At 47.5% G+C, this 11684-nt stretch overlaps 1 protein-coding gene across 1 annotated transcript; it reads right to left on the bottom strand.

The window, feature by feature from the left end:
* Nucleotides 1-10412, bottom strand: prph2b (peripherin 2b (retinal degeneration, slow)). The gene is made up of 3 exons (XM_048268967.1): nt 9172-10412; nt 5627-5873; nt 1-1589 (listed from the first exon to the last, which is right to left on the bottom strand). The coding sequence occupies exons 1-3, from the start codon at nt 9750-9752 to the stop codon at nt 1392-1394; spliced, it is 1026 nt and encodes a 341-aa protein (XP_048124924.1). The 5' UTR covers nt 9753-10412; the 3' UTR covers nt 1-1391.
* Nucleotides 10413-11684: the final 1272 nt, after the last annotated feature.

Raw genomic sequence — 11684 nt, 5'->3', positions numbered from 1 at the left:
TGACTTTTCATCTGTTTTTTATAGTACTCACTGTGGAAGCTACACTGGTGTCCCAACCCAACACACTGACCGTATGCTCAATACCCACATCTTCAGTTACACAAAGACTTACTGGTCAAAATTACAAAGACGTAAAACCAAAATGTCACACAGAAGAAAACAATAATAATAGAGCTTAAAATATTGAATTTATGGACATAGAAACATGCTGTCACCTTAAAACACTAAGCTCTCTTATTGTTGGCTCACTGCTTTTAAACTGGTAGAACTGAACTGTCAAACTGCCTGCAGACAACCAAAGGAAAAAGACATTTTGTACAAAAGAAAATCAAACCTTAACACATACCCAACACATACCCAACACCAAATGGCTAGACGACATCTGAAGACCTCGCTGGTGAGTGTGATAGTTAACCCGAGAACACAACACACACATCTACACTGTCACACACTTGTTGTTTAAAGAGAGTATCACTCCTTGTTACGGTGGTGTGCTTGTGTGTGTGTGTGTGTGTGTGTATGTGTTTTTGTCCTATTGACTGCTCTGGTCTGGCTATCACAGGTGACCACAGGGATGTTATCCTGCATAGATGATGCATGGGTCGGGCCTTCCTGGGCCCTATGGACAGACCAGGGGCTCTGGTAGAAGGTTATCCCAGCAGAGAGAGTGCCTGAGGGGGTCAGGAGGGCTACCCAGAGCCCCCTCTCCTCAGCTGCCTCGGATTGAGCTGCCATTGGAGACCAAGGCCACGTCTCCATCTGCCCCTCAACAAACTGAAGAGCCTCGCAGTCTATCATCCAGATCATCATCATCATCATCATCACCCAAAGCAGCCAGTAGCTGGCCTTGCAGTGGTACGCCATATGAAGAATATGGCTTAGAATGGTTTAAAAAGTGTGTGTGTGTGTGTTTGTGAATGCTGTACGTGTGTGTGTGTCGTGCTGTCGGGTTAAACATCCGCTCCACTGTGTAAGGACTCTGGAGGTGAAGCCCACGTGATTGGTGGCATCTGGGAGCTGTATGTACTTGGCTAAGACCTGGGACGTACTCATGGGGAAGGAAGGGGGATTTTTTAGCATTCAAATTTATAATAACTTCTTTGCAATAAAATAATCTTTCTTTACTTTGAAAAATAGATCTGTTTAACTCTTAATATGTACAGAACGGATAAATAATATTGACATTCATGTTCACATTTTCAGGTTATCACCTCTTGCAAGAATCACAAATAATTTGTTCACTTTTGACAGGAGAATGTTGATGTGTGTTTGTATATATGCATGTGTGTGTGTGTGTGTGTGTGTTACAGAGAGGATGTGTTCCTCTTCATTAACTCTTCTCCCGATGAAGGGAGGGGCCTTAGTCCCAGTGGGGGCGGGGCCAGGCCCTCTCAGCTCTCAGCAACAGCCTCCTCCCCCTCCACCTGGTTCCTGCTGCACAGGGCTTTGAGCTTGGCCGTCACGTCTGCCATGGTCTCCTTGACACTCTTCTCCAGCAGCCAGCCCTCGCTCTCACTCTCCGGGTCCTCAGGGTTGGCCAGGGTCTCCAGCGACGTGGTCAGATACTTCAGGCCCACCATCACGGCCACCTGAGCAAACAAACAAACAAACACAAACAGCTCATCAACATCAACAGGAACTCTCTGCAGCTCATCAACATCAGCAGGAACTCTCTGCAGCTCATCAGCAGGAACTCTCTGCAGCTCATCAACATCAACAGGAACTCTCTGCAGCTCATCAACATCAGCAGGAACTCTCTGCAGCTCATCAACAGGAACTCTCTGCAGCTCATCAACATCAGCAGGAACTCTCTGCAGCTCATCAGCAGGAACTCTCTGCATCAGCAGGAACTCTCTGCAGCTCATCAACATCAGCAGGAACTCTCTGCAGCTCATCAACAGGAACTCTCTGCAGCTCATCAACATCAGCAGGAACTCTCTGCAGCTCATCAGCAGGAACTCTCTGCAGCTCATCAACATCAGCAGGAACTCTCTGCAGCTCATCAACAGGAACTCTCTGCAGCTCATCAACATCAACAGGAACTCTCTGCAGCTCATCAGCAGGAACTCTCTGCAGCTCATCAACATCAGCAGGTACTCTCTGCTGACTTCCTGTTTCAGGGACCTACGGGTGGCCCTGCCCGTGTCCCAGATTAACCCCTAACAGAGCAGATTAACCCCCTAACAGGGCAGATTAACCCCTCCTGAGGTGCCGCTTACGCAACCTCCCTGCTGGGAAGCACAAGTCAGATCCGGCTAACCACCATCGTTCTCTCAGATTAACCACAGACCTTTAAGGTCCATTTCTCTTAGGCTTTACCTTAGATATCAGTTAATGATTTGCCCACTTGTTTAAGTCAGGGGGCATTTAATGAGGGTAAATATACTGTGTGTATCAATGTGTAAACGTTCTATGCAAGTCCACAACAGTGTGTTTGCTCAGAGCCCAGCTGGTTTTGATTGGATAGTGTTTTGAACAGTAGTGTTCACCAGGAGGAGTTTATATGAACTGTAATGTATATCCCATGGAGTAAATCATCACAACGGTGGACCAGTGCCGTGTGGGATTGTGGGATTGGCCCAGGAGGAGGTCAGGCCCAGTTCCTGAGCTATTTTTATCCAATGGCCTTTTCTTTACCTCCAGTGCAGCCATTATCTGTTTATCTAGAGACACCTGGCCAAAATGGCCGCCCATAAACCACTCAGGTGAGTCATCAGACTGGAAACTGTTCAGGTTGGGCGGGAGACGCTGAATGTTATAGCCACCACAGGAAGAGGCCTAGGAGGGCAAACTTACTTAGTTGATAATGATATAAGCAGCATATAAAATACCATCAGATGTTTCATCTCCATACCCACTGATGAGTCTCTGTACATAATCTGCACATTAACAATAAAGTTGAATCTAATCCAATCATACTGGACCACACAGTGCCAAGCCCCACTGGGGTCACTAGCATCTCTATCCATCCATGGAAGGCACTGGTGTTTCAGGGAAGACTTCCACACCGTCTCACTGGTGCTTCAGGGTCGACTCTATTACACTCTCACTACCCAGTCACATGCCTTTGACCAAGCAAAGCTTCATTCCTTTTAGGATCACTTTCTTAGGATTTAAAACCTCTCAAGTTTTGAAGTTGCAGTATAGTGCTGTAAAAGTTGTGATCATGTAGAAGTTGTGATGAGGTATTGTAAAAGTTGTGATATGGTTGTGTAGAAGTTGTGATAAGGTTGTGTAGAAGTTGTGATAAGGTATTATCACATGTGCATTCCAACGTCCAGTTGGCCAGGGGGCCTGCTGGCACCAAGGAGATCCTCCAGAGGATTTAGTGTGTTGGCATGCCAACGGAGGCAGTGGTACTGTGTACTATCACCCATACTGGTTATCAGTGCTGATGAGCTCAAATACAGTACCTACAACAACATCTCAACAGAATCAGACTGTGCCTTTAACCTCTCACCAGAATCAGACTGTGCCTTTAACCTCTCACCAGAATGTTCCTTTAACCTCTCAACAGAATCAGACTGTGCCTTTAACCTCTCAACAGAATCAGACTGTGTCTAGACTGTGCCTTTAACCTCTCAACAGAATCAGACTGTTCCTTTAACAGACACTTCTATCCAGAGCGACTTACTGTACATATATGCACCCAGTGCATGAGCTTCATTGTGTCTAACCCAGACATAGTGGACTGTCAACATTAAAGCTGCATGCCACCACCTACTTTACCGGTGTGACATCATGACTTATTTGCCGTGTACTCCAGAGTTAGTTGATAGAATACTTTCCCTTCTTTTCTCTGTGTGTGCAATAACCCAGTCTGACATTGTTAGCCTAGCGTAGCATAATTCACCAGATGTGGGTTACACAAGTTAGCCTAGCGTAGCATAATTCACCAGATGTGGGTTACACAAGTTAGCCTAGCTTAGCATAATTTATTTGAAGTGGGTTACACAATTTAGCCTAGTTTAGCATAATTCACCAGAAGTGGGTTACACATCTAACTTTTAGCTATTGGCTAACTGGTGTGTTACTTCATGGACCTCCAACCTCATAGGAATTGTTTGTCCTCTCTAACAGGTAAGTATAGTTAATTATTATTTGGTCAGTACTTTTTGGGGTGCTGTGATGAAATGTAGGTGTACTAGAGCAGTTCTAGAAAGCATATAAAATTGCCAGTAGTATCTAACCCATATCTTTGGTGTTCCTATAGGACCTTGTCTGCCAGCTCAGCTATCAGAGCTTAGAGAGGTGTTGGTGCTTTTCCTCTGAAAAGAGTCATGTTTTCATGCTTTTGCCAGGTAGTATGATGCCATGTAGAAGAGTGCCGCACAGATACCTCCAAACAGGAAATCTACTCTAAACCACCCCGGCAGTCAGACATGAGAAACCTCGTTCCTGCGCGGGTGTACGCGTCATAATTGAATCAGGTGCTGGGATTAATCCCTGACCTCATTAGACCAACCCCTGATTGTGCGAGTTCACTCCATCTGCGGTGATCTCGGTGGCTGTGCCAACTCCTCCCATCTCTCTTTACCCCTTGGCCAAACCAGCTGCCTGCCCTCGTCCCGTTAAGTGTTCTTAAGAGCGCTTCACAACGCAGCGGCGCAAAAGGGCTTGATTCACTGGGGATTAGTGAGCATAGGTAAACTCCAAACTCCCCCTGAGGAAGGCTACACTAGGCTAGGCTAAGGGGCCCAGTGTTGGCCTATGAATGTTATAGTCCCCTTTAGAGAAGAGCTATGCTAGGCTAAGGGTTCCTGTGTTGGCTGTGTGGCACTGTCCTTTATGACACAGGAATTACTCTGACGCATGATAGTGTGTTGTACTGCAGTGCTGTAAAGCATAGTGCTGTGCTGAGCTGTGCTGTAGTCGGCGTAGCAGTATTTTAGCAGCGTAGCAGTATTTTAGCAGCGCAGTATTTTAGCAGCATAGCAGTATTTTTGCAGCGTCGCAGTATTTTAGTAGCACAGTATTTTAGTAGCACAGTATTTTAGTAGCGTAGCAGTATTTTAGCAGCGCAGTATTTTAGTAGCGTAGCAGTATTTTAGCAGCGCAGTATTTTAGCAGCGTAGCAGTATTTTTGTAGCATAGCAGTATTTTAGTAGCACAGTATTTTAGTAGGGTAGCAGTATTTTAGCAGCGCAGTATTTTAGTAGCGTAGCAGTATTTTAGCAGCGTAGCAGTATTTTAGTAGCGTAGCAGTATTTTAGCAGCATTTTAGTAGCGTAGCAGTATTTTAGCTGTGTAGCAGTATTTTAGTAGCGTAGCAGCATTTTAGTAGCGTAGCAGTATTTTAGCAGCGCAGTATTTTAGTCAATGACATGTGACAATGTTATTCTGTGTTATTGTTCTGCATTGCCCTGCCCGTTGCTGTACTGGGCTATTTTGTGTGTTTAACTGAGTTACAATGTTCTTTGGTCCATAATCATAACGGGCTTCAACAAGCTCATAACTGAAGCATTCCGTTCATGGAGTGTATGCTGCAACAATTAGCAATCTATGTGTGTGTGTTGTATTGAGAGCGTAGTGTATGTGTTGTGTTGAGAGCGTAGGTTGTTGTGTTGAGAGTACATGTGTGTGTTGTGTTGAGAGTGCATATGAGTGCATGTGTTGTGTCCCTCACCTCCAGACAGATGACTAGAAAGAGGAATGCGCCGATGCTGTTCATCATGCCCCCGTAGTAGGAGACCAGGGCCTCGCGGCAGCCCCGCGTCCAGATGTTCAGCTCCTCGGTGTGGTGGTCGTAGTCGTAGTGGGCGGTGTTGTTGGTCAGGTGGTGCTGGATGCAGGGCCGGGGGGAGCCGGGGTTGCAGCAGCTGAACGGGACGCTGTCCATCAGGTACTTCCCTTCAACGTTGCTCAGCACACGGCTGGAGGAGAGAGAGAGGAGGAGAAATGACACACCAGGAAGTAGAGGAGGAGAAATGGCACATCAGGAAGTAGAGGAGGAGAAATGACACATCAGGAAGTAGAGGAGGAGAAATGGCACATCAGGAAGTAGAGGAGGAGAAATGGCACATCAGGAAGTAGAGGAGGAGAAATGGCACATCAGGAAGTGTGTTTGTGTGTGTGTGTGTGGGGGGGGTTGATTGTGCCCAAAAAACTCCACAAACAAAGTGGGGGACAATGGCATTATACACGGAACACCCTGTTCATCAACGAACACCCTAATCATCTACGGAACACCCTGCTCATCTACGGAACACCCTGCTCATCTACGGAACATCTTGATCATCTACCACATCTATGGAACACCCTGATCATCTACGGAACACCCTGCTCATCTACGGAACATCCTGATCATCTACGGAACACCCTGCTCATCTACGGAACATCTTGATCATCTACCACATCTACGAACACCCTGATCATCCACGGAACACCCTGCTCATATACGGAACACCCTGCTCATCTACGGAACACCCTGCTCATCTACGGAACATCTTGATCATCTACCACATCTACGGAACACCCTGATCATCTACGGAACACCCTGCTCATCTACGAAACACCCTGCTCATCTACCAGATCTTGTTAAAGTTCACTCTCAGATATGAGCTCTATGGAAGGGCTTGTACTGCGACACCTGGTGTCCATTTCAGTTATTGCCAGTTTGCAGTAGATTACAGCAGAGAAACTGCACGGCAGTACTGAGAGAAGCAGCCAGTGGAATGAAACGGAACTAGAGAGGCCGTCACACGTTTTCCTCTTAATAAGCAATAAGAGAAAGAGAGATTTGAGTACTTGTGTGTGTTGTGTTGTTTCATTGTTATTATGTGTGCAAGATGCCAATGAATCACTTCCTGGGTATCAGCCATCTCTGGTATGGTGTCCAGCAGTCAGTCTCAGAACAACTTGCTTATTTGTTTATTTATTTCTGCCCGTGTTTAGAGCGCTATATCTCCAACTTCACTCATACCTGTGAGCATATGGGGATTTGTGTCAGTCATGAGGGGTCCCTGCAGCGTTCCAGATAAATATACCACCCTCAGCGTTCCAGATAAATATATCACCGTCAGCGTTCCAGATAAATAATAATAATAAATATATCACCCTCAGCGTTCCAGATAAAAATATCACCCTCAGCATTCCAGATAAATAATAATAATAAATATATCACCCTCAGCGTTCCAGATAAATAATAATAATAAATATATCACCCTCAGGATGAATTCCAGTGGTGTAATGAGGGAATATGTTCGTACTGGTGACCCGTGTGTGTGAGCGCATCCTGCTGGTTGGTGTGTGTGTGTGTGTGTGCATAGGTGGTGAACATGAGTCTGCATATGTTTGTTTGTGTGTGTGTGTGTGCACGAGCGCAAGCGTGCATGTGCATGTGTGTGTGGGTTTGTGTGTGTGTGCATGTGTGTGTGGGTTTGTGCGGGTGTGCGTGCACGGGCGCTTGTCTGTGTGTGTGTGTGTGTGTGTGTGTCCACTCTGGCCGGTGTCACACATGTGGGCCAGTTGGCTGAGAGCCGCTCTGTCAGGGCCAGTTAGCGCCGGGCGGCTTCTCGCTGCCGCTGATTGAGGTGGACAGTAAGCTGCGAAGGTCGTGGAAATGAGATCCTGGCAGATTAGGAGCTTATCAGAACTATGCTAATGATGCTGAGCCCACCAACCCTCAGTGCATCCCCAATCAGCAGCCCCCATCCCTCTCTCGTCAGCCAATCACGGCTCTCAGATCCACCTTCATTGCACTGCTCCCTGAGCCCATGTCTCCCACGATTTCCTCCCCAAACCCTCATTTCCTGCTCAAACCCTCATTTCCTCCCCAAACCCTCATTTCCTCCTCAAACCCTCATTTCCTCCTCAAACCCAATTTAACTTTATTTCCTCCTCAAACCCACTTTAACTTTATTTACACGTTTAGCCTCTACAGCCCAACTAACTAACGGCCGGGGGAGTCCCTAGCCGAGCAGGATAGGTCATTAACACGCCCCCTTCCTGTGGTCATTAACACGCCCCCCTTCCTGTGGTCATTAACACGCCCCCCTTCCTGTGGTCATTAACACGCCCCCCTTCCTGTGGTCACCCTCTCAGGGTCTTAAAGGGAAAAGATTCAGGGAAAAGATACATCAGCAATTCCAAATCCTCTTACGATACTTTCACTACCAAAACAATACAGGGCAGTGTAAACATCTCTCTTATCACCGCTGGTGTGTGTGTGTGTGTGTATGTGTGTGTAAACATCTCTCTCATCGCCGCTGTTCAAACCTGAAGCCTCCTGTTTCTGAGCTCACACAATTCACTCTAAATAGCCTTTCATGCCTGACAACAAGTGGTGTGATGTGACGTCAGCATTAGATTAGTGCATTATGGTATGGAGGAGAGGTTAAACTAGATTAGTGCATTATGGTATGGAGGAGAGGTTAAACTAGATGCGCCCCAACGCCCCATAATCGCATCATTCCATAGCCTATTTTCGCAAGACTGTCAGGTTCAGGAAAAGGTGAAACTCTGTGACCTACACAAAAAATGTATTCATGTGTCTAGCTTCAATCAATCTTTTTTTACTCCCTCAGTAGATCTCACTCTAAATAAATTAGTATTCCACTGTGTGCTTCAATACCAACTTAGCACAACACCATAAACCCGACACAACTAACACACCAACTTAGCACAACACCATACACCCGACACAACTAACACACCAACTTAGCACAACACCATAAACCCGACACAACTAACAACTAACACCTAACACACCAACGCAACTAACACACCAACGCTGAGTCCAGCAAGCTGCTGCCACAGATCCTTCTCCTCCAGTGCTAATAAGCTTCGCCCTCAAGCTGTCAATCAAGAATACCAAGAATCATTTCGTTCTGGTATTCACAAATAGGCTAATGATTGATTCAACAAAAAACTTATCAAAGCAAAATCAAAATGTAGAAATGAAACATTTGATCTAAACATTTACTACGTTTACAAAAGCGTACTGAACATGTGTGTATTTTTATCACTATGAACAACCCTGTTCAGAGTTTGGATGTTACTCACTCTTTAACCTCCTCGTTTATCACTATGGTTGCCCTGGTGATTTGGATGTTACTCACTCTTTAACCTCCTCGTTTATCACTATGGTTGCCCTGGTGATTTGGATGTTACTCACTCTTTAACCTCCTCGTTTATCACTATGGTTGCCCTGGTGATTTGGATGTTACTCACTCTTTAACCTCCTCGTTGCTGAAGTCCAGGTAACGGTTGCTAACCCATTGGACTTCGAACCAGTCCCTGAAGTTGTTGTTGCCGCAGCAACGGAACTCGATCTGGGTCATGTCCAGGGTCCTCTTCATGAAGCAGCGTCCAGGCGTGTCTGTGTCCTTGTAGAACTTGATGCTGTAGCGCAGGCCCTCGGCCAGTGCGAAGTACAGCTGGAACTGCATGAGAAAGCAGAGCAGCGCCACCACGAACAGGAACACGTTGAAGCCGATGCAGCCCATCAGGTAGTTCTTCAGCATGGGCTTCCACTTGGCGAACTTGGTGGGGTCCAGCGAGTCGTGGCACACCTTGCCACCGAATGCGTTGATGCCGCAGGCCACCAGGCCGGCCAGGATCAGCAGGTTGGGCACGAAGTGGCTCTCGTTGTTGTCCATCATCTCGCTGCGTTTGCGCAGCTCGATCTTGAAGAAGAGCCCCATGCTGAAGACGAGGATGCCCGCCATGACGGACAGCCAGTAGAGGAGCCACAACCCCTGCGCCAGCTTCACCCGCTTGGCCAGGTCGAACTTCACGGGCATCAGCGCCATCTCTGCCCCCTACAGCCCTCTATCCACGCAACGCAAAGCAACACTGAAGGAACTCAAAAGCAGCGAGCGCCAACGTTTTCTTCGGCCTTCGCTGGTAATATTTGGTAGTTTTGCAGCAGTTAGAGGAGAACAACAAACCCAAGTGACCTTCAGTAAACGAGTCCACTGGCTTAGAGGTGCGTCAGTAATCCGCTCCAGAAGGGTGCTGCAACAGGTACCGCGTCGAGAGAGGCCCTCTGTCCAGCGCTGTCCAGCCGAGCCGCACACAAACCCATAGCGGCCGCTGGCCCAAGACCACACACACACACTCACACACACACTCGAGCCGAAGCAAACCCAGCGAGCCCCGAAAGTGGTACAGGACGCCGGGGGGCCGTGAGTACGTCCGTTCTCGCTGGACGCTGTTGTTGAGAGAGGAAGCGGGCGGGCGAGGAAGTGGCCGATTCAAGCGGCAGGTTTCAGTGCGTCATCCTAAAGCGCTAATCAGCCTGATCCCATTTGCAGCAGATGAGCTCGGACCCCTAATCCCCCCTCTCACCGTCTAATTGGCCACTTGTCCTGCACTACTTCCTCTCCCTCTATCTGCCTCTCACGTCTTCTCTCTCTCTCACTTGTTCTCTCTCTCTCACTTGTTCTCTCTCTCTCACTTGTTCTCTCTCACTCACTTCTTCTCTCTCTCTCACGTCTTCTCTCTCACTCACTTGTTCTCTCTCTCTCACATCTTCTCTCTCACTCACTTGTTCTCTCTCTCTCACATCTTCTCTCTCACTCACTTGTTCTCTCTCACATCTTCTCTCTCTCTCTCACTCACTTGTTCTCTCTCTCACATCTTCTCTCTCACTCACTTGTTCTCTCTCACTCACTTGTTCTCTCTCTCTCACGTCTTCTCTCTCTCTCACTTGTTTTCTCTCTCACACTTGTTCTCTCTCTCTCACCTTTTCTCTCTCTCTCTCTCTCTCTCTCTTATAATGCTCTTTCTCTCTTTCTTATGCTCTTTCTCTAACTATGTATCTTTCTTTTTCTGTCATTCTTTCTCTTTCTCTCTCAGTCCATCTGTCATTTTCTCTCTCCCTCTCTTCCCTCACTATGTTCTGCTCAGAGTGCATGGGGGCAGTGCAGAGTCAGGGGTCAAAGGTGAACGGCAGGTTAAGAGGGTTGGGGAAGTGTCACTGGGGGGTAAACACCTGATCTGGCCAACCAATCAACCTGTTCTGCCTCACCGTGTGTGTGTGTACCTAACCTAGTTGTGAAAAAAATCCTGGCACCTACTACAGGATACAAGACAAGTTGTTTCAGAAGTGATTGACGCTGTTGTCACCTATTGCACACAGACTGCTCATCTGGCTTTGCTTGGACCCTACACTGCCCCCAGGAGCAGAGCCCAGGTCATACACTGAGTAAGAATCTTGGTTGTGAGAATGTCACCAACATGATCCCGTTTCCCTGTAGTGTGTGTATTCAGTACAGAGTAGCTTGGCCTGACCGTGAACTGCCTGAGCACTGAAACAGTGTTGCACTGAGTAAGTGTTTTGCAGTGAGTTGTTGTTTCGTGTGGGTAGTAGCATTGTGAGCCCGGAGTGCTTCGCGTTTTGTGTGTCTGCTGCGTCTCACTTACGCAAAGCGCAACCTGTCTGATCGCCCCCTAAGAGTGTCTGCACCGAGCACAGAAAGGAAGTCAGCAAATAGTGCTGAGCGCTGGGGGCTGAGAGAGTGTCTGTGCCTCCAGTGATTTGATGAGATTGAGGTGGAGGCCAATATATGCCAGAAGCTTTAGGAGACTCTAAAGCCCACAGCTTGAACTGTGAGCCAGGACTGCTCCCAAGGAGAACATCAGCCATTTCCAGGAAACGGAGAGAGGTTGCCCTGTCTCACAGGAAACGGAGAGAGGTTGCCACACGCCACAGGCACACGAGCAGCTGCCATCTCGCGCGT

This window comes from Alosa alosa, chromosome 18 (genome assembly GCF_017589495.1).
Source record: "Alosa alosa isolate M-15738 ecotype Scorff River chromosome 18, AALO_Geno_1.1, whole genome shotgun sequence".
Classification (NCBI taxonomy): Eukaryota; Metazoa; Chordata; class Actinopteri; order Clupeiformes; family Clupeidae; genus Alosa; species Alosa alosa.
This window is presented reverse-complemented; position numbering and strand designations above follow the sequence as displayed.